Consider the following 24098-nt stretch of genomic DNA (forward strand, 5'->3'; position numbering starts at 1 on the left):
AAAACATCAGGCAGTCCTACCTTGGGTTTGACAAAATGCGCTCCAGAACAGCTACTCACGTGTTACTGGAGCTTGGCCACCTCCAGAGACAATCCCTGCAGGCGTTGAGCCAAATCCTGGACGGAAACCATACTGATCCCCAAATTTCTTTCCTTTTAGTTTTTTGGGCTGGACTTACTGTTATGATCTGCAACATGTACTAAGGAAAGAAAGGGGAAAGCTGTCCCTACAGTAAGACTAAGCTGAATCCCTATGATGTAGCGGGCTGCCTGTTCCTAGCGAACAGACCCGCCTTTGTCCTTGGCTAGTCTGAACGAAGACCTATAGCATTAAGGGAGGGGTCCCTAAAAGAACTAAGGACTGGGACAAAAATGGGACACCTCCTAAACAGTTGTTGCAGAACACAAAAAGACAAACTGACAAAAGGTACTAGAGGTCCCAGAAGGACCAAGCAAACTGACAGAGAAAGGCACCGAAGCACCAGGCTAGAGAAACAGTAAAACACTGAAGTCCAGCACAGCCAGAAGGGCGGAGCTGGAATAAAAAGGCAGATGGTCACGTGACCGCAAAACACAAGATGGAAAAAACAAACAGGAGGGTTCTAACAGGAGCCTCTTAAAGAAGAAGTTACAGATCTGTGAGAGCTAGAAATCTTGCTTGTTTGTAATTGACCAAATACTTATTTTCCACCATAATTTGAAAAACATTGCTTTACAAATCAGACAATGTGATTTTCAGGATTTGTTTTCTCATTTTGTCTCTCATAGTTGAGGTCTACCTATAATGTCAATTACAGGCCTCTGTCATCTTTTTAAGTGGGAGAACTTGCACAATTGGTGGCTGACTAAATACTTTTTTGCCCCACTGTTTATTAGGATGGGGCCAGGATGAGTGACATATATACCAGGATGGGGGACATATATACTAGGATGGGCCTAGGATGGGGAACATATATACCAGGATGGAGGACATTTTTATACCAGGATGGGGAACATATATACCAGGATGGTGGTCATATATATTATATGTACACCAGGATGGGGGACATATATACTAGGATGGACCCAGAATGGGGGACATATGAGTGGGCCAAGTGTTGCTGCTAAGGGTGGCCCAACCAGTTATTAGGTTTAGGGAGCAAACACTTTTTCACATAGAGCCCTGTAGGTTTGTATTTCTTTTTCCCTTAATTTCTTTTTCCCTGCATTTTGTGTTTACTTGTGTTATCTTTGTCTAATATTTAAATTTGTTTGTGATCTGAAACATTTAAGTGTGACAAACATGCAAAAGAATAAAAAATCAGGAAGGGGCAAACACTTTTTCACACTACTATACATACCAGGATAGAGGACATGAACAGTATCTATGCCAGGATGGGGAACATATCTACCAGGATGGAGGACATATATATAAATACCAGGATGGGGGACAGTCTGCACCCCCATAGTCCACACAACCTGCACTCCCCATGTCATCACAGTTCCTGTACCACTCGGATGTATTTTCTTCAGTTTGGGCAGGATGCTGATTAGTCCTCCTCTGCCCCTGCTGCATGCTCGCATATTGGATTTCTCTTCCCCATTTTCAAAAAACGCCAGTTTTGCTACATGGCTCAGTGAAGGGAAAGAGGGTTTAAAAAATATATAATTTTTTTTCCTTCGCGATCGCACCGCCCCCCGCAATTTGCTGCCCCAGGCACCCGCCCTCCAGTGCCTAGGGGGTAATACGCCCCTGCTTAAGTATTCTATCAAAGCCATGAGTAATTATGTTCACCAGAACATAGGTCAGTTTATTTCTGAAATGTGACAATATAGCCATATACAATACCTTAGTTTATAATCTGTTATTTTGAATATGTCCTTGAAAGTCTCTGTAAGACTTTAGTTGTGGGACAACATTGAGAAAGCTGATTGACATCCAATGTAAAAGTGCCTTCAAAACCGCCTTGTGCAAAAGCTTAAGGGAAGTAGTGGTACAAGTCTTTGCTATAATTTACTAGACTTAAAAATGATGAATTCTCAGTGTCTGAACTGAACGATCTTCTGTGGCTTTTCTTCTTAACAAATTTGATAACTCAACAGTACTCAGAAAAGTCATCTTCAACATAATTTGAGGGAAACCAACCAATCTGTAAATAAAAGACAATATATTACACGTTACATGACGAAAATAATTGATTTTATTTTCATGTTTAATGAACGAAGCTTTTGTTTGTATTTTAATTCCTTCTTTTCATTCTTACCTTGCCATAAACTTCTCCTTTCCACCACCCTTGATGTCCTTTCTTATTTAGGATCCTGATAACGTCTCCTTCTTTTAGAGTCAGTTCTGTTCTGTCTCTGGCACAGAAGTCATAACGTGCTCGAGCCGATCCTAAATACTTCATCCTTTGTTCTGCTTAAGAAAATGGTAATGGCAGAACATGTTACTGTATGAGGGATGTACATTGTTCACAACTGCAACCAGTTCAATATATTTAATCCTCCATTATTCAGAACTAATAACAGCTATTTCATCAGTAAGTGACTTATTTCCTTTATTTCTTTCACAGACCCACTTGTTTGATTTACACAATGAAATAGTAACATTTTTTTGTAATTGTTTTATCCTGACTTATAACTGGAAGAAAATGAATGGTTATGTATTTTCTGTTTGGTTTGCCAATGTCCTCCCATTGAAACAGAAGTGATCCAGTGGAGGTACCCTACTAAACAACTCTACATATATCAGCTTCTTGGACCCTTGTGTTTGTCCAGTTCAAATTATTTTTCAGGACCTCTTTTAGCTCCCTTAGTTCTGATTCACACATCAGTGTTTGTCGTACATATGCTGTATTTTTTTTTCTTGGACAGAACACAGACACAATTTCAATTGGTATGTTCACGTCATCTTTTTTTCGGAGGGGGGGGGGACCTTTCTTAAAATATACAGAAAAGAGACATGTCCTACCTTGATCCAATTTTCGGATCTAAGTCATCAATTCAAGTGAATGGGTTAGAGAAAAAAAATGGATAGCACTTGGATTTTGATGTTATTAATGTGTCATTCGAGTGCCGCCTATTAGCACTTTGTACTTGACAGAAGAATAGAATTTTTTTTCGCACTACAAAAACAGATGCAACACTGGTTGTAAAAACTGACTGACAGACCAAAATTCGATCTAGCACAGTCGCTGAGGGCTTATGAACACTTCCTATTAATGGTCAGCTAGTCCCTGTGATTGGGGGATTTCAGCAACTAAACCTTTTTGGTAACTATATTGCAGCATATAATATCTAACAATTCCTCACTAAAAAGGTTTTCAAGTGTGTCAATTATATCAGAACATCTTGTCTTAATTTTTACCCAATTTCACATTTTCTTTCTTCTCTGGCTCCTTGTAAGGAAACTGTAGCATTGTATCCAAAAGCTTGAAGCAATCTTTTAAAGAGTTCTGTTGGTAAAAACCAACCAATTCCTGGTAGAAATATGATATATGTAAAGTCAAATAAAGTCCATATGAAGGAAAAAGACCAAATTTCATCTGTAATGTAATGTGTAAAATGTGTGGCACTTTAAAGGGAAGGTCCATGTTCCCAACCAATTGTATTTAATTTTCCAATGCATTTAAAATGTTAAAAAAAGAAGATCTTGCCAGATATTAGATTTTTGGGGAAAAAGACAAGGCAGCAAGTTAGGTCTCTCCATTTACTTCTTCCCCTTTATTTATTTTACTCGCTTATATAGAACCATTAATTGCACAGCAATTTACAGACATTATCATTACTGTCTCCATTGGGGCTCACAATCTAAATTCACTATGGGTATGTCTTTGGAGTGTGGGAGGAAATCAGAATATGTTCTCCCCTACATAAATATGAGGAGAGCATACAAACTCCTTGCAGATCTTGTCCTGGGTGGGATTTGAACCCAGACCCCAGTGCTGCAAAGCAACAGTGCTAACCACTGAGCCAATATGCTGCCCAACCCCTAAATTTGATAATCCATCAATACCTATTGTTCCAGATTAGGTATTTAGAGCATATCCTTATATTTGCAGTCTTCCACCCTAGTTTTTTTGTCTAGAGGGATACAGTCATATTAGGCTCAACTATCCTGTTGTTTATTGAAGCTAGGCCCGGCCTCGGTTCTATGTTAAATCTCTGTTAGCAACCACATGCCCCTTGCCACTCATTGTTGTACAAGCTGTTGTTGAATGAAGTTGAGAAAACTTTCCCTGTTGCGTTATTTAGAGATCAAGAAGAAGAATCTTGATTGATTCATAGGCTTCATTCATAAGTCCTGCATAGTACAGTATAATAGTTATGAACAGAACACTGGCACACTTATTAGGATCTACTGGAGATGGGGAGACAAGGCAGGTGCTCAGTTGCACATATGATGGACATGAAGTCTTATTCATGACTGTATAACTCACATGTAACAATTCATATAATGCTTTTCATGGTCAGCAAATAACACAGCTCCTGGCCAGGGGGCAAGCATAAGTCATGAATGATAAGTGAGTATACAGACAAAACAGGAGGGGCTCGCAGCTGCTACTTTCTGAAATGCATTACCTCAGGCAGTGAAATGTGTTACTTCAGGTAAGGACTGAAATCTGTTACCTCAGAAAGTAGTAGCCTTGAGCTCCTGCTGTTTTACCTGTATACTCACTTATCATAATTAACTTATACTTCCACCCCTGACCAGGAGCTGTGGTATGTGCAGACCATGAAGTGGAACATCTCCTGCATGGTTGGGCACAATTATTACACAGTACATAGCAGGGACACATTTATAAGATTATCTAAACACAGGAAAAACTTTTTAATACATACTGTGTGCATAATTAGGCAAGTGAGTATTTTTACCTTATCATCATTTTTATGCTGATTTTCCTGCTTTTATCTGTTGTGAGGCAGTGACCGGGATCGTATACGAGGGACGTTATATATCCCCCAGACTGTGTACAGAGACCTATTAAATCCATTGGAGTGCATTGCAGTCACAAACTCACCTGCGGCTGCAATGCAGGAATGAAGGTGAGCAATGACCTGGTCAGGCTATCTGGCTAAGGCAGATTAAGTAAAACCCGGGCAGGGCCTTCATTTCTTAGAGGAGGTCACAGGAGGCAGTGGGGCAGCCTCCTCCCTCCAACCCGGGTTTTCCAGTGGCTCTTGCCACAGGCCCTTTAAAACCCCTGCACTAAGGATTAGTGTTGGTCTATGTTAGGACCTGCTAGGAGCATAGCAGGAAAGCTTAGCAGGATTGAGTGGGGCTGAACCCCCCCCCCCGGAAGGCTCTGCACCTGTCAGGCTCTGAGCGGCCCGGCGCGGCCGTTGCCCCCGGCAACCGTTGTTTATGGACTCATGTTAACCCGGCTGCGAACCGGAGGACTTTCTGTTTACCCGTGAGTTGCTGAATAAAAGCTGTTTATGTTGGACTTGCTTACGTCACTGCCTCAGTTACTGCACGGTGTGAACAGCGCCGCCTTACAGCTTGGTGGAGAATGCGGGCAGTGTGACTGAGGCATACCCCCACCGGCAGCTGCATGGCCACAATCCGGCATCAGCCCCGGAACGGCGAGAGGCCCGGGACAAGGTTCGCCCAGCGTTGAGGAAGATGGGACCGGAGGACGACGTGGAAGCCTTCCTGACCATTTATGAGCGCACAGCGGAGCGGGAAAACCTACCGGCCGGCCAGTGTTCAGAACTGGTGGCTCCGTTTCTGGTCGGCGATGCCCAAAAGGCCTACTTCGACCTAAGTCGAGAGGACGCCCAGGACTACCAGAGGCTCAAAGGTGAGATCCTTGCCCGGCTGGGGGTCAATACATACGTGAGGGCTCAGATTGTGTTTTCGTGGGCCTATGTGGAGACCCGACCCGCCCGGTCTCAGGCTTATGAACTCCTGCAGCTGGTAAAGAGGTGGCTCCAGCCTGAGACTTTGTCTCCAGCCCAGATGGTGGAGAGGGTGGTGGTTGACCGGCTGGTGAGGACTCTGCCAGCTGCTATCCAACGTTTGGTGGGGCAAGGGGACCCCGGCACATTCGACCAGGTGGTCGGCCTGATCGAGCGCTACTCGGCCACTCAGGACTTTATCCGGGACTCTGCCCCCCTCGCGGCTGTCACGCCAATCTCTGCCAACTCAGGAGACGGGAAAGGGGTGGAGTCCCACTGCTGGGGACAGTCAGCACCGTACCCGTGCTGAAGGGGAGCCTCGGAGTGAGAGTGGCAGGAGACCGATTCCCTCCCAAACTGTCATAAGACCTAACAGTACCTCCACCCTTAGGTGCTGGCGGTGTCAGGGGCCGGGACATGTGGTTGCTAATTGTCCCCTGACTACGGAACCCATGGACTGCGGATATAGCCGCTGGGTCTCAATGTATGCCCAGACCGTCTGCACGGCGAGCGCCGACCCCCGGGATAGTGAACTCCAACTATGCCAGGTACTGGTTAATGGGTACCCCACGGAGACCCTCCTGGACTCAGGGAGCCTCGTGACTCTGGTGCATGGGTCGCTGGTGGCAGGAGACAACCCCGGTGGGCGGCCAGTCGGGGTTGTGTGTATCCATGGGGACCACCGAGAGTACCCAACTGCGGAGGTAGTTTTGTCCACGCCATGTGCAGATATAAAACATGTGGTGGGGGTGGTAAAAACTCTTCCCTATGGGACTGTGTTGGGAAGAGACTTGCCCCTGTTCTGGACTCTGTGGAAAAACAAAATCCACTCTCCCCCGGTAAAATGTATTACAGGTGCTGTACCCGACGAACCTGCCGTAGGGGTGTCCAACCTAGGGACAGAGTGTGACCCCGATAGGTTTCCCTTAGAGGTGCTGGCAGGAGAGGTCGAGGAGACCTCATCGATCCCCGAGCTGGAAGTGTCCCGGGACACGTTTGGGACGGCTCAGCTACAGGATCCCACCCTGACTCAGGCGCGGGAAAGGGTGGTAGAGGTAAACGACGTAGCCCAACAGCCCGGTGCACATACTGTATTTCCACGCATGGTAGTCAAAAGTGAGTTGCTCTATAGGATAGATAAGATCAGGGACGAGGTCTTGGAACAGTTGGTGGCACCTCAGTTGTACCGTCGGGTGGTTCTAGATTTGGCACACACACACGTGCTGGGTGGACACTTAGGGGTAAAAAAGACGCAAGAACGTATCTTGCAGCGGTTCTTTTGGCCTGGGGTTTACACGGAGGTCAAAAGGTACTGCGAATCCTGCCCCGAATGTCAGTTGAATGTCAGTTGACCACACCCACTGCAAGTTTCCGTAGCCCATTGGTACTCCTGCCAGTGATAGAGGTACCTTTTGAACGGATTGTAATGGACTTGGTAGGGCCCATTGTAAAATCTGCCCGTGGCCACCAACATATACTGGTGGTCGTCGACTATGCCACCCAGTACCTGGAGGCTATACCACTACGCCACACCTCGGCAAAACTGATTGCACGGGAGCTGTTTGCCATGTTCTGTCGCCTTGGACTACCTAAGGAGATCCTGACGGATCAGGGGACCCCTTTTATGTCCAAAGTGACAAGGGAACTGTGCAAATTGCTAAAAATTAAACAATTGCGCACCTCGGTGTACCACCCTCAAACCGACGGACTGGTAGAACGGTTCAATAAAACCCTCAAGTCCATGTTAAAAAAGGTGGTTTCTAAGGACGGAAGGGATTGGGACATGTTGCTATCTTATTTGATGTTCACCGTCCGTGAGGTACCCCAGGCTTCCACAGGGTTCTCTCTCTTTAAGTTATTGTACGGCAGACAACCTAGGGGTCTGTTGGACGTAGCCAAAGAGACATGGGAACAAGAGCCGACTCCACATAGGAGTATAATTGAACACGTGGCTAGTATGCAGGAACGGATCGCGGTGGTCATGCCCATCGTAAAAGAACATCTGTTAGATGCCCAGGCAGCCCAGAGGCGCACATATAATAAAAGAGCCAGAATAAGGTCTTTTAACAAGGGCGATCGGGTGTTAGTACTGGTACCCACAGCCGAGAGTAAGCTCATGGCCAAGTGGCAAGGGCCATATGAGGTTCGAGAAAAAGTGGGGGATGTAAATTACCGGGTGTTTCAGCCCGGAAGGAGGAAACCTGAGCAGCTTTACCATGTAAACATGCTGAAGCCTTGGAAAGATCGAGAGTGTTTAGTTACAGACGTCACCCTGGGCATATCGCCAGAGAGTTCTCTACCTTCAGCCAGGGAAGCGTCCGAGGGGGAGGTCAGGATAAGTGATAAACAGCAGCGACGGGAGGCTCGCTCGCTGGTGCAGCACAATACCGACGTGTTCTCAGAGCTACCGGGTAAGACTACGGTTATCCAGCATGACATTGTCACCGAACCTGGGGTAAGGGTGCGAATAAGACCGTACCAGGTACCCGAAGCCCGGAGGCAAGCCATCACGGCTGAGGTAAAACAAATGCTTCAGTTAGGCGTCATAGAGGAATCACGGAGTGAGTGGGCTAGCCCCATCGTACTGATTCCAAAACCAGACGGATCGTTACGCTTCTGTAACGATTTCCGGAAATTGAATGAAGTGTCAAAGTTTGACCTCTATCCAATGCCCAGGGTGGACGAGCTGATTGATAGACTGGGGCAGGCCCAGTACTTTACCACGCTCGATCTCACCAAGGGTTACTGGCAGGTACCTCTCACAGATTCGGCGAAGGAAAAGACCGCCTTCGTAACTCCGGAGGGTCTGTACCACTATGTGGTCTTACCTTTTGGGTTACACGGGGCCCCGGCTACATTCCAGAGGTTGATGGACATAGTGCTCAAGCCTCATCAGGAGTACGCGTCCGCGTATCTAGATGATATTATCATCTTTAGCACCGACTGGCATACGCACCTATCAGAGGTACAAGCGGTGCTGGATTCTCTCAGAGCCACGGGGTTAACGGCAAACCCCAAAAAATGTGCGATAGGGCTAGAGGAAGCCCGATATTTGGGGTATGTCATAGGCCGAGGAGCTATCAAGCCCAAAATCAATAAAGTTGAGGCCATAAAAAACTGGCCTAAACCGTCAAGTACAAAACAGGTGAGGGCGTTTCTTGGCATCCTTGGGTATTACCGCCGGTTTATACCTAATTTTGCGGGGAGAACGGTGGCCCTGAACGATCTCTTGAAAGGAAAAAAATCGGTAATGGTTTGGTGTAACCCTCAGGCAGAAGAAGCTTTTCAGTCCATGAAGTTGGCCCTGTGTGGACAGCCGGTTCTCATTAGCCCCAACTTCAAGGAAACCTTCATTGTACAGACAGATGCCTCGGAGGTAGGCCTAGGGGCGGTATTGTCACAAAAAGTGAATGGTGAAGAGCACCCGGTCACCTACTTGAGTAGAAAACTTGTCCCGGCAGAGAAAAACTATAGCATGGTAGAGAAGGAGTGTTTGGCTATTAAGTAGACCTTGGAATCGCTATGTTATTATTTACTCGGGCGTCAGTTCCGATTGGTGATGGACCACTCACCCTTGGTATGGATGAGGAATGCCAAGGAGAGGAATGCGCGAGTCACCAGGTGGTTCCTGTCACTGCAAAATTTCAGTTTCTCTGTAGAACATCGCCCTGGGAAGTTGCAAGCAAACGCGGATGCCCTGTCCCGGGCACCCTGTATGGTGGCAAATGTTCAACCCCACAAGTTTGAATAGAGGGGGTGGATATGTGAGGCAGTGACCGGGATCGTATACGAGGAACGTTATATGTGAACAGCGCCGCCTTACATTGTATAAACTTGAATGCTTATTGGATCAAACAGATGAGTTGATGTGTATTTGTGTAATGAGGGAAGGATACATCACCCTTTATCAAGGTGTGCAGAATTGTTAGGCAGCTTGTTTTCCTCAGACAAAATGAGCCAAGAAAGAGATTTAACTGACTCTGAAAAGTCAAAACTTGTTGCAAATCTTACAGAGGGATGAAGAACTCTTGAAATTCCTAAGATATTGGGGCGTGATCGCAGAACCATCTGAAGTGTTGAGGAAAAAAGAAGCACATTAAAACGGTCAAAGATTTGAGAAGAATTAAACGTGAAGTGACCAGGAACCCATTATCCTCCAGTGCTGTCATATTTCAGAACTGCAGCCTTCCTGGAGTGCTCAGAAGCACAAGGTGTTCAGTTCTCAGAGACATGGCCAAGGTGAGGAAGACTGAAATCCGACCACCACTGAACAAGACACAGAAGATGAAACATCAAGACTGTTTAAAGAAATATCTGAAGTCAGATTTATCAAAGGTTTTATGGACTGATGAGTTGAGAGTAACTCTTAATGGACCAGATGGATGGGCCCATCGCTGGATCAGTAACATGCACAGACTTTCACTGCGACTCAGACGCCAGGAAGGTGGAGGTGGGGTACTGCTATGGGCTGGTATTATTAAAGATGACCTAGTTGGACCTTTTCAGGTTGAAAATGGACTCAAAATAAACTCCCAAAACCTACTGCCAGTTTTTAGAAGTCCATTATTTCAATCAGTATTACAGGAAAAAGTCTGCATCTTTCAAGAAAACAATAAATTTTTATGCAGTACAATGCTCCACCTTATGCATAGAAGTCTCCGCTGCTTGGCTAGCCATTAAGAAACTAAAAAACACACCATATCACAATGATTTGGGGTTTAAAGGCCTTAAGGATGAAAGAATAATGACATGGCCCCTTCCTCACCTGACCTAAACCCTATTGAGAACTTGTGGACCCTTCTTAAACTGGAGATTTACGGTGTAGGTAAACACTAAATCTCCCTGAAAAGTATGTGAGAGGCTGTGGTTGGTGCTGATATTGTTTTTTTTTTTAAATGCTAGAAATGTATTTTTGTACATTTTTGAGTTATTTAGTTATTATTTTCACTGTAACGGATGTAAATAAACAAATGAGATGGGAAAATTTACGCTTTTCACTTAGTTGCATAATAATTCTGCACACTAGTAATTGCCCAATAATTGTGTACACATAGATATTCTCCTAAGAAAGACTCACTATTACTTTGTTAAATATTCAGGTTTATTAACCTTTATGATTGACCGACAGCACTGTAGTTGTTCAATAATAAAATTAGTCCTGAACAAAAAAATTATCTAATGATTGTGCACACAGTGTTTTGTTTAAGATGTACTTTGTTCATGGGATAACCCCTTTAAGTATTATTCCTCAATGATAGATGCGATTTCTCATGGATCTCATATTTCCTCTGTATTAAAAGACATCAGCTATCTTGATGTAGCTAAATATATGTAACAGCGTGGGAAAATGTTCACTTACAGGAAGTCCCTTGAAGCCTTTTTTTTCTGTCAACCTCCAGAGTCCTTCAAGAACGGTCACCTTCATATGTTTGATTTCCTGATTAAATCTAAGAATATAGAAGTGTAGCTAAGAGTCAGAGCATGTCAACCACAACAAAGCAAGCAACCGAAAAACATTCCTTATATTACACTGTAATCATTAGTACAATGTAGAATAGAACAGATATATTACTTTAGGCTGATTGCGAATTCTCCAGAGTCTTTCACTCTCTGTCTGACCAAGAAAGTGCCATCAGATCGACTGGCCAAGAGATGCTCAGCTTCTTTCCTCTCCATTGGACCCGCATACCTAAACACAGAACGGGATCATTCTAACAATTTCATAATGATTCAAATTAGATCTGAATAGCTTGGGTCATTTCATTGGAGAGGGGAAAAAAGATAAAAGAAAATAGAAATACTATTTATTTATACTTTACACTTCTCGTACGGTGAGGATCTGGCATTGAATAGGTTAAATGTATGTCATTTGAAGCTAATGATGTTGGCTTTAGTATTAGTGCACTTCTTTTTACATACAACTACCAATCTACAGGTTAGTCTATGCAAATCTGTACCAATAAAAACCTTTGAAAACCTGTTTTTTACATTGAGTTACAGACCACAGCCATTTTCCTAGCATACTATCTAATAAAACCAGTCAATAACATTTGGAGCCTCCATTGTGCTTCCAGAAACAATTTGTGTTCTTATTTTAAATTGAAAAAAAGGACTAGAAAGTGAATAGAGTCTTCTGCTACAGAGCTGTGGCTGCACTTCCATATTTTTAAGTTTTTACTATAGGGTTAAATGTTCAAAAATCAATGCACTTACCAAATAAAGGATGACAGGTTACTGCAGGCAACCGCGTTCTGTAAGTAATTGAAATTAAATATTGAAATGCTAAATAATCAAAAGAAAAATATAAAATACCTTAAAAGGGTTGATCACCTGCCCTGCTCACCTTTTTAACCAACAAAATGTTCACAAATTCATAGATTTTCTTGCAGAATTGCTGCTTGCTTCACCTTATGCTTTGCAAGGGTGAAGTTCACAATAAATTGCGCAAAAAAATTTGACAATTTGAAAAATCTGCACTGCATGTCAATTAATGGGCAAAGTCATCCGCAACATGTAGATGAGATTTGTGTACCTATTTAAAGGGGTTTTCCCTCAAGCAAAGTTCATTTTAATCAATATATCTTGGAATAACAATAATTTCCATAGTTGGATGTGTTTAATTTTTTTTTTCCTCTGCTGAGATAATCTTATAAATGTGCCCCTGCTGTGTACTGTGTAATGGCTGTGTCTGACCGTACAGGAACATGGTCTGATCATACCACATCTCCTGGGCAGGAGAGGAAGTAAAAAAGTATACAGCCATTACAGCACGGGATGGCAAATAATTTTTTCTTTGAGGTAAAACATTTCGTAAAAACAGGCAGGGAAATGTTTTACCTCACAAAAAGAATCAGCTGTGATCTCATGCTGTCCTGACTGTATACTCTTTTTCTCCCCCCCCCCTGCCCAGGAGATGTGGTATGATCAGACCATGTTCCTGCACGGTCACACACAGCCATTACACAGGACATAGAAGGAGCACAATTATATGATTATCTCCGCACAGAAGCATTTTTTTAAACACATCCAATTGTGGAAATTGTTATTTTTCCAAGATGTATTAATTAAAATCAACTTTAAAATGAACTTTGTTTGTGAGAAAATCCCTTTAACTACTAGGGTATGAAGTGCATCTTGTGCCATTTTTACGGTTGTTTCCTGAGTAATTTTCCAACAGTTTTGGCTGTCAGCATTTTTTTAGGGTTTTCTCATGTTTTTTTTATAGATGTTTTACTGTCATATTTCGGACGATTTTTTCACTCCATTGAATACTGAAGAAACCGCTATCATTTTTTTAAGCAAAATGATGACAAAATGCTCCAAAAAAACATTGAGCACCTTCTGAGCGTAAAAAAGCAAAAGATTGGTCAGGTCACTTTCTTTTAACCGCTTGGCTTTTTAGAAACCTGAAATAGCCAGAAACCTTAACACACCGTATGCACAGCAAGTCGTTTTTACTTAGAAATGCTTATGTTCATTTTTTGAGAGCTTTCTGATGTTTTTTTTTAGGTGGTTTCTGCAGCCTGAAAAAGACGTTGCATGTACAGACACTAATGTATTACGCTGTGGATTTGCAGCTGGAAAAAAGACTATAAATCCACAGCAAATACAGCACAATGTGCAGGGACCTAGAAAATACAGTGGGTACGGAAAGTATTCAGACCCCTTTAAATTTTTCACTCTTTGCTTCATTGCAGCCATTTAGTAAATTCTAAAAAGTTCATTTTTTCTCATTAAAGTACACTCTGCACCCCATCTTGACGGAAAAAAACGGAAATGTAGAAATTTTTGCAAATTTATTAAAAAAGAAAAATTGAAATATCACATGGTCATAAGTATTCAGACTATTTGCTCAGACAATCTTATTTAAGTCACATGCTGTCCATTTCCTTGTGATCCTGCTTGAGATGGTTCTACTCCTTCATTGGAGCCCAGCTGTGTTTAATTAAACTGATAGGACTTGATTTCAAAAGGCACACCTCAAGAAGAACCTCAAGATCACTGTGGCTGAGCTCCAGAAATGCAGTAGGGAGATGGGAGAAAGTTCCACAAAGTCAACTATCACTGCAGCCCTCCACCAGTTGCGCCTTTATGGCAGAGTGGCACGACGGAAGCCTCTCCTTCGTGCAATACATATGAAAGCCTGCATAGAATTTGCTCAAAAACACATGAAGGACTTCCAGACTATGAGAAATAAGATTCTATGGTCTGATGAGACGAAGATAGAACTTTTTGATGATAATTCTAAGCGCTATGTGTGGAGAAAACCAGGCACTGCTCATCTGCCCAATACAATCCCAACAGTGAAACATGGTGGTGGCAGCATCATGCTATGGGGGTGTTTTTCAGCTGGAGGGACAGGACTTATGGTTGCAATTGAAGGAAACATGAATGCGGCCAAGTACAGAGATATCCTGGATGAAAACCTCTTCCAGAGTGCTCTGGACCTCAGACTTGGCCGAAGGTTCACCTTCCAACAAGACAATGACTCTAAGCACACAGCTAAAATAATAAAGGATTGGCTTCAGAACAACTCTGTGACCATTCTTGACTGGCCCAGCCAGAGCCCTGACCTAACCCCAATTGGGCATCTCTGGAGAGACCTGAAAATGGCTGTCCACAAACATTCACCATCCAACCTGAAGGAACTGGAGAGGATCTGCAATTAACAATGGCAGAGCATCTGTGGCGCCCCTGAGGGTTCAGTCGCCACAGGGGTACTGCACCTCAGTTCGAGGTGTGGTATCTCCTCTTCCAGGTAAGGATGGAGCATCTCTCAGGACACCACTTCACCATTCAACACTACACCACTCCTGTCCTGAAGGGGGCCTAAATGCACCAGGGTGCTGCCCCAGCCTGGATAGAGGAGATGGGGGGAACCAAAGAAAGGGGGAACCATGTAGTGGGTGAGGTTGGAGGACACACTTTTAGGAAACACTTATTGTTTCATATTTAATCTACGGCCATCTTAAGTTCAAGGTCTTTGATTGTGGTCTTCGTCTTTGATTGTGGTCCTCGTCTGTGATTGTGGTCTTCTGCCAGAGTCCAGCAAAAGTCTGCAGCTGACTGAAGATACACGGTCCTCGTACTCTGGCCTTGAGACGAGGAGCGGGTCACAGTTAACCACTGTCTCTACCCGGTCAAGGTCCTGACCTAAGAAGGCTTTGGAGGGGAGCGGAGGAGATAGGCTCCACAGGCAAAAGGATCCCAGGGGGATACGGACGGAGCGGAGTCGCCACCTGTATTCTTTACTCTGGCCTAGTCAGAGGGATTCCTGCTGCAAAAGGGGTAACCGGCCCCCGATATCTGACTTTGCTACTTCTTGTCTCAGTCAGAAAAGGCCGGAGGCTTAGTGGATCCCAAAGGGATACGGACGGAGCGGCCTACGCCACCTGTATCTCTCACACTGCGTTTATCCAGTGGGACCCGGCCTTACACCACGTTCGTACCACACACAGTCAGGAGAAAACTTAGTGGGAGAACTTACAAAGGAGAGGAACACACACCAGAGGGGTCTCGACAGGTGCTCCTGATCTACCTGGAAAGTGCTGAACCCCCTTCCCGGTGGCCGCAGTACGCCGGGTGTAGCAGAGAGAAGCTTTGCGGCTGAAAGTACATCTGAAAGTGAGTAAAGACCTGGATGACTTCACACACCGCCTCAGCCTGTTATATCCTGCGTGGCTCTGCACCCACCATTCCTCCTCACACTGTCCTGAGGCCTGCTCCGCCTGCGGGGAGCCGTTTCATCCTAGCTGCCCCTAACACCGGCCTCAGTGGACTGTAGCAGCGCTGGTGTCCATCACCGGAAACCGCAGGTGGCGTAGTCGAAATACCACTCTTACTTGAAAGCGCAATAATTTTTATGTGATGGCCCTGGGCACGGACCGGGTCCAGGCCACGTCTGCACCCCCCCCCCTGTAACACCTACACCGACCCGACTCCGAGTAACCCCATTTCCCAGGGAGGGCTTGAGCGTCACAGATCCCCAAATCCAAGTTGTGAAAAACTTGTTGCATCTTTCCCAAGAAGACTCATGGCTGTACTAGCTCAAAAGGGTGCTTCTACTCAATACTGAGCAAAGAGTCTGAATACTTATGACCATGTGATATTTCAGTTTTTCTTTTTTAATAAATTTACAAAAATTTATACTTTTCTGTTTTTTTTCAGTCAAGATGGGGTGCAGAGTGTACTTTAATGAGAAAAAAAATGAACTTTTTAGAATTTACCAAATGGCTGCAATGAAACAAAGAGGGAAAAATTTAAAGGGGTCTGAATACTTTTCGTACCCACTGTATATGATATAAATAATGTTTAACAGTTTTTCCTAGAATTAGGAAGTAGATCTGTCTCTGTCTATGTATTGCAATGGAAACGTAGAAATCATGTTTCTTCGTGATGAGCATTATATCTATAAATGGGAAGTAAGTAATGTGTTGGAAAAATAGAACCGAAGAAATGCACTATAGGTTACCCAAATGATCCAATCTTCCAGATGGACAATAAATCAATTCCATTTCTATTTCTGTACATTTTTCTACTTACTATGGAAAGTACGGTCTGACTAGTGTTATGTTGGAGGAAATACAGAAAAACACACAGATGTATGATGACAGCGGAGGTTTCGGCTGTAGATATATACATGGTAAGCACTGTGTTATAGGCAATTACATATTGCACATTTACAGTATAAAGAAGCATATTATAGATAAATGTTCCACTTACATATATATAAGGCTTCACCAGATTGCAAGGGAAGAAGCCAATTTCATTTGTGGATGTATTTCGCCCCTAAAAGAGAGATTAACATGTCACAGATGCCAGCTAGAAGCGCACATCCTGCAAAACTGGAGCTTATTTCTCATGATGTCCTGTAAACCACCATTTACCGTCTACTAATGTAGCTGTAATAGTGACAGATAGGAAAAATGTTTGCATGCGAGATAATGATAATGGATATGAAACCAGTCATTAAAGGCAATCTAGCAGAAGAGAATAGAAAAAGTGCTATTGTGCAAAATAAAAATGTGATAACTATTGTGTGGTACAGATTGCCACACAGGATAGCACAGATTGTAATGGATTAGATGGACAGGTGAAAACATTGCATTTTTTAGTGCTTCTGTTTTTTCATTGTGTGTATGGTTACAGGGGCTGTCCACTACTTGGACAACCCCTTCTTGATCTAAATGTTTGGCCCCGATAAATGTGACTCTGAATCTATAAAGCTATCTTCACACGTAGCGTTTTTTGCTGCATTTTTCTTTTCTGCAGGCAAAACCAGCTCTCTTGGCATTAAAAAAGCAACCTCAAAAAAGCAGGTTTTGTAGCGTTTTTGTCAGTGTTCATTTGTTTCTTGAGCATGCTGATAAAGTTTAGTGCATAAAAAAATAACCTGATTCAACCTCCTCAGGCCTTGGCCCCAAAAACGCAGCAAAACCTGATACCTGCGTTTTTTGCATCGTTTTTGCATTACCCATTACTTTCAACGGGCGAAAAAAAGCTGCAAAACACTTAAAAAATGCTGAAAGAAGTGACATGCTGCATTTTGTAAAAACGCAAATGTGATGGTATGTGCAACACAACTGAGCCTTTGGTACAGATGTGAAAATAGCCTAAGACCTCATTCAGAATCACGTATGTGTTTTATCAGGGATTTTCATGGATAGAACAAATACCCATTAAAGTCTATGCAGTTTAGATGTCCCATATTTTTTTGTAGACTATACGTCCTCCCCGAAAAAATCACAGAGTCATGTTCATCTTGATCAAAATTACCCATAAAAGTCTATAGGTCCATAAAAATCTCCGCCAACACAAGGATGACATAAGGGTGCAGTACGTGTGATGTCCGTGCTTAACATTGTAATAAATAGGAGAAGCTTTGCAGATTTTTTGTTGTTTTTTTTCATCAGTGAAAAATCAGTAAAAACTGACAACCGGACTAAACAATATTACACAGATCCAAAACAATGATGGACAACAGTCTGTGTTTTTATAAACGAGAATAATGATGGATGTCAAATTGAGGCCAGATTTGAGATTTTTCTCTGAATGTCTCTTCCAGACCATTTAAACTTGGTGAACATTGTTAAAATCCAGGTTGATTCATATTAATAATCTGAATGAGTAAATCTAGCTTCATAAGAAGAGATGTTATGTAGACAGAATTGTGATAATTGATGAAGGTAAAGCAGAAGTCAGGAGGACCATACGTCATACGTAGCACATTTGTTGCGCACAGCAGTAATACCATATAGTTGGGGAGCATTTTCTATAGAATGATAGATGTAGAATGACACATGTAGGCCTTGCACTGGACAGCTTAGGCACATATGGTTATGCAGTAAAATTCACATGGTGGAGCAGGCACTTTATATTTAGACATAAGACCATTTACCTCCCACCAGTTCTGCTCAGCTTCTGCTTTTGTCAGTTCTATGACGTCGCCCTTTTGCATTTGTAGCGGTGGGCCAAAAGCAATAGGGGGTGGAGGAATTCCCACATAGTTATGACAAGTCTCCATCTTCGTAAGACCTGTATAGACAGACATGGTCATCACTTAGATTTAGGTGTGGAATTTAGGGTCAATCACCTGTTCATCCCAACAGGGATCTTTTATCACAGAACGATTTATCAGCTTCCCAAGATGCTTATGCCCCATTATTCGCCATTTGCATACCTGCTTCTGCTCTTTTATTTGGTGGCCCACGACCCGCTTTCTGCTGAAAATGACATTATAAGGTATAAGAATTGGCAATGCTAACTATTCTTTGCATAGTATGATGGCATGGCACTATATAAAACAAGCATAATAATAGTATAACACTATACACTATACTACAACTAACTATTGCACATTTGCTTTACCACACTTCTTTCTACTCTTCCCTCACTTGCTCACAGTTTTCTTTTCTTACCACAGTCATGCTCAGGCTCAGACTGGTCCATAGGGGAACAGGAGAATCCCCCAGTGGGCCCCTGTGCAGATATGGGCCCCAAACCTCACTGTATGGACAGTACTTGGCATAATTCACTTTATTCACTCTGTACAGAAAAAAATCTTTCAACTATAGTTTTTCTCTGTAAGTTCCGCTCTTGGCTTTGGCATATAAACATTGATGCAAAATACTGACATTTGAATGAGGCCTTACCATGGAACCATTTCCAATACAGTCATCTTCACCGTATCGACTGAAACCGCGCCCCCAGCACAGACTGACAGCTTGCTCAGCATTAGGGCCGGCTGTCAGTCTGTGCCGGAGGTGTGGTTACAGTCGCCACTCTCTATACACAGAGCGATGACTGAACCTGCGCTGGTGCCACCCTTACGACTGAAGCCGGAATGCTATCGGGAGGAATAAATTTAATTTCCTCGCGGCAGCAGGGGTCTAAGTGCCGGCACCGGGCAGGTTCTGAATGTTATTAACCTGCAGATTAACCCATACCTGCAGGTTAAAAGAATTTTTTTCACGTGACAGGTTCCCTTTAAATATTCAAAGTACTGTGTGAAAAAGGTGATTGGAGAGGACTCCACTCATGTTCTTGCCCATTTTTTATAAAACCAGCCCAATATTTAGGAACAATCCAAAAACAGGACATGAAGTGGATTGCCTGTTATATCCTATTCTATACATTTTACCTTTTTTAGGGCAGAGCCAGCACCATCTGGAAGAAAAACACAGTATAGGTTATTGTCATATGTTATAAAAAGATCATCAGACCATGAATTTGTGACAATTGTGCCATCAAATTAGTTGTCACTTTCCAACAAATATGTAAAATAATAAAGGTGCATTTATTATATCAATATTCTTCTATTGGCGTTTTATTATCCCCTGCTAAACCGCTAAAATCTCAGTTTCTTTCCCCGTTTTTGGTTTAGGAGTCTCCATAATCCAGAATTAGCTCTCACCTTGTCTCCCACAGCACGGCACTCTTCCCAAGCATTCCTTATGAGCTGGAGCTCGGCAGTTGACACATCTGTATCCCTGAAAGAACATGCCCCTATGGTGCCAAATATACATATACAAGATTAGACTAGTGAACGATGTGCCAATATAACAAACTATTTCCTATGAGACTTCTCACAAGACTCCTACCTTAGCAGCATTTGACAGGATCTGCACGTAGCTGTGTTCTCAAAGGAATACATTTGGAAATCATGTCCATTTGCATGAGCGTCTTCGGGGTAAATATTGGATCTGTGGTGCAGTATTTCAAATTTTCAATTTTAAAGTATCACTTTGGTAAATCAATAAATATAACATTTGTGTATAGTGTGCAGTGCATGCAATCTAGAGTGGAGAACATGCATGAGAATTATTGAAGTGAAGCATTTACTATGTATGACAATGAAGAAACCCAATAGCATAAACGCAGGACCACAATATATCAAGTTATAAAATATGCCTACGGCTTTATTATTACATGTGTAAGATATCACTCCTAAACATTTATATTGCATCACCAACAAGGAAAAGTCATGGAATTATGGAAATCACAAGATTGATAGACATGTTAATGATATGCAAATGAGGACAAAATGGAAACAAAATTTATCAAAATAGATAACTGTACGCCATTCTTCAAATCTGAGGAGATCATGTTAGTAACGCAATGAAAAGGTCTTCACAAGGAAATGGCACACCAGTCCTACTCCTGGGATTATCGTGTGGGGTGGCTTAATGTACAACAATACAGCTAGTATGGATAACCTCAATTATCAATCAGGAAATAGTAGCAGAGGTTAAAAATATCAATGTCTCAGATAGAGATGAGCGTTGTTCTACTCGAACTGTTCGCCAATCTCAAATTCGAGCTGTTTTGGGCGGTGTTCGAGCCGTTCGGCGAACACGAACGATTTGAGAAAAATTCGGCTGTTCGAGGTTATGTTCGATAACTGTTCGTGCACCAAAATCATAACTGGATTTTTTCTCAGTAATGATGAAAATTAATGTTAATACGCAGTTTGAGTGTACAGCGGGGCGGGGGGAGGGGCAGGGGATGGATCTCTGCAGGAATAATGAAGATCTCCATTTTTTTTTCTCTTTCCCGCATTTACAGTGGGGAGGTGCAATCTGTCAGCCTATCAGCAGCGCACACACGGAGCGAAGTGCTTTTTTTCACACAAGCAAGGGCATGTGTCATTGGCAGTGTATGTCACATGTCCTTGCCCTATAAGACCAAGCCATTTTCCCCGTCGCCACCATTTTCTCACTGCTGCAGCTGCGTGTTAGACGGCACCGCTGTTGCTGTGTGCGCTATACCATGTTAATTTCAAGCCAATTTTCGCACAAATCTACAGATAGCTTGGGAGTAGGGAATAGTTGTGATTGCAGTCCTTTTAAGGACTAGGTTACAGCATTTCCTACGACTTTTATCAGGCAGGTCTGTGCTCTTAAATAGATAGATTGTGGGAGTAAAGACTAATTGTAATTGCAGTCCTTTTCAGGACTAGGTTACATTAGTTCCTATCAGTTTTTGCCAGGCAGGTCTGTGCCAGTGCTGTGCAAGTTTTTTTCACAGCATTTGGCTGAATCTAGCAAAGCTAATCCTTTTTGGCCTATTGCAGAGTGTGTTAGTCAGTGGAGTAGCCTATCTGTGTTGCAAGATATACCACCTGTGTATAGAATACCAATTTTTTTACTGCACCTAGTGAAGTAAAATCTTTTGGGCATAGCATCATTCTATTAGTCCATCTATACTGACCTCCATCAGGTTGCAAATTGAATATAATTTTTTTCTGCATCTAGCTCTGAAAAAATATTTGGGCTTCTAGCAGTGTGTGGGACTTGTTCTATTAGTCCATCTATACTGACCTCCATCAGGTTGCAAACTGAATATAATTTTTTTCTGCATCTAGCTCTGAAAAAATATTTGGCCTTCTAGCAGTGTGTGGGACTTTCTCTATTAGTCCATCTATACTGACCTCCATCAGGTTGCAAACTGAATATATTTTTTTTCTGCATCTACCTCTGAAAAAATATTGGGCTTCTAGCTGTGTGTGGGACTTGTTCTATTAATCCATCTATACAGACCTCCATCAGGTTGCAAACTGAATATAATTTTTTTCTGCATCTACCTCTGAAAAAATATTTGGGCTTCTAGCAGTGTGTGGGACTTGTTCTATTAGTCCATCTATACTGACCTCCATCAGGTTGCAAACTCAATATATTTTTTTTCTGCATCTATCTCTGAAAAAATATTGGGCTTCTAGCTGTGTGTGGGACTTGTTCTATTAATCCATCTATACAGACCTCCATCAGGTTGCAAACTGAATATAATTTTTTTCTGCATCTACCTCTGAAAAAATATTTGGGCTTCTAGCTGTGTGTGGGACTTGTTCTATTAGTCCATCAACTGACCTCCATCAGGTTGCAAACTGAAAATAATTTTTTGTCTGCATCTAGCTCTGAAAAAATATTTGGCCTTCTAGCAGTGTGTGGGACTTTCTCTATTAGTCCATCTATACTGACCTCCATCAGGTTGCAAATTAAAAATAATTTTTATCTGCATCTACCTCTGAAAAAATATTTGGGCTTCTAGCTGTGTGTGGGACTTGTTCTATTAGTCCATCTATACTGACCTCCATCAGGTTGCAAACTGAATATATTTTTTTTCTGCATCTACCTCTGAAAAAATATTGGGCTTCTAGCTGTGTGTGGAACTTGTTCTATTAATCCATCTATACAGACCTCCATCAGGTTGCAAACTGAATATCATTTTTTTCTGCATCTACCTCTGAAAAAATATTTGGGCTTCTAGCTGTGTGTGGGACTTGTTCTATTAGTCCATCTATACTGACCTCCATCAGGTTGCAAACTGAAAATAATTTTTTGTCTGCATCTAGCTCTGAAAAAAATATTTGGCCTTCTAGCAGTGTGTGGGACTTTCTCTATTAGTCTATCTATACTGACCTCCATCAGGTTGCAAATTAAAAATAATTTTTATCTGCATCTACCTCTGAAAAAATATTTGGGCTTCTAGCTGTGTGTGGGACTTGTTCTATTAGTCCATCTATACTGACCTCCATCAGGTTGCAAACTGAATATAATTTTTTTCTGCATCTAGCTCTGAAAAAATATTTGGCCTTCTAGCAGTGTGTGGGACTTTCTCTATTAGTCCATCTATACTGACCTCCATCAGGTTGCAAATTAAAAATAATTTTTATCTGCATCCAGCTCTGAAAAAATATTTGGCCTTCTAGCAGTGTGTGGGACTTTCTCTATTAGTCCATCTATACTGACCTCTATCAGGTTGCAAACTGAATATATTTTTTTTCTGCATCTACCTCTGAAAAAATATTGGGCTTCTAGCTGTGTGTGGGACTTGTTCTATTAATCCATCTATACAGACCTCCATCAGGTTGCAAACTGAATATAATTTTTTCTGCATCTACCTCTGAAAAAATATTTGGGCTTCTAGCTGTGTGTGGGACTTGTTCTATTAGTCCATCTATACTGACCTCCATCAGGTTGCAAACTGAAAATAATCTTTTGTCTGCATCTAGCTCTGAAAAAATATTTGGCCTTCTAGCAGTGTGTGGGACTTTCTCTATTAGTCCATCTATACTGACCTCCATCAGGTTGCAAATTAAAAATAATTTTTATCTGCATCTACCTCTGAAAAAATATTTGGGCTTCTAGCTGTGTGTGGGACTTTCTCTATTAGTCCATCTATACTGACCTCCATCAGGTTACAAATTAAAAATAATTTTTATCTGCATCCAGCTCTGAAAAAATATTTGGCCTTCTAGCAGTGTGTGGGACTTTCTCTATTAGTCCATCTATACTGACCTCCATCAGGTTGCAAATTAAAAATAATTTTTTGTCTGCATCTAGCTCTGAAAAAATATTTGGCCTTCTAGCAGTGTGTGGGACTTTCTCTATTAGTCCATCTATACTGACCTCCATCAGGTTGCAAACTGAATATATATTTTTTCTGCATCTACCTCTGAAAAAATATTTGGGCTTCTAGCTGTGTGTGGGACTTTCTCTATTAGTCCATCTATACTGACCTCCATCAGGTTGCAAATTGAATATAATTTTTTTCTGCATCTAACCCAGCCAATAGTTTTGGCCTAATACCACAGTTTGGCCACTCAGCTCTGCTCGGTTCCCATCCATTGTTTTTTTGTGCAAACAACTCAGAGTTGTGAATTAGTTAACCACCAAAATGAGTGGAAAAAGGCCTGCTGCTGGTGGAAAGGGGAATAGGCGT

General features: G+C 42.4%; 1 protein-coding gene across 4 annotated transcripts in view; it reads right to left on the reverse strand.

Annotated features, from left to right (window-relative positions):
• Positions 1-1433: 1433 nt before the first annotated feature.
• The window catches only part of VAV1 (vav guanine nucleotide exchange factor 1), a 156940-nt gene continuing 134275 nt past the window's right edge, over positions 1434-24098 (reverse strand). The window contains exons 16-27 of one of the 4 annotated variants that reach the window (XM_073665646.1): positions 19979-20080; positions 19792-19883; positions 19519-19544; positions 18559-18598; positions 18277-18413; positions 16602-16667; positions 12093-12130; positions 11452-11568; positions 11239-11326; positions 3346-3457; positions 2243-2397; positions 1434-2128 (exon numbers count right to left, since the gene is read on the reverse strand). In XM_073665646.1, the coding sequence (XP_073521747.1) occupies positions 2075-2128; positions 2243-2397; positions 3346-3457; positions 11239-11326; positions 11452-11568; positions 12093-12130; positions 16602-16667; positions 18277-18413; positions 18559-18598; positions 19519-19544; positions 19792-19883; positions 19979-20080 (1027 nt within the window). In that variant the 3' untranslated portion in view covers positions 1434-2074. Of the gene's footprint in view, positions 2129-2242; positions 2398-3345; positions 3458-11238; positions 11327-11451; positions 11569-12092; positions 12131-16601; positions 16668-18276; positions 18414-18558; positions 18602-19518; positions 19545-19791; positions 19884-19978; positions 20081-24098 lie in introns of all 4 variants that reach the window. The other 3 variants (XM_073665644.1, XM_073665647.1, XM_073665645.1) reach the window with 3 other exon arrangements.

The sequence above is a fragment of the Phyllobates terribilis genome, unplaced genomic scaffold, assembly GCF_046119375.1.
Source record: "Phyllobates terribilis strain yellow unplaced genomic scaffold, ASM4611937v1 Scaffold_2__4_contigs__length_985480577, whole genome shotgun sequence".
Taxonomy (NCBI): domain Eukaryota; kingdom Metazoa; phylum Chordata; class Amphibia; order Anura; family Dendrobatidae; genus Phyllobates; species Phyllobates terribilis.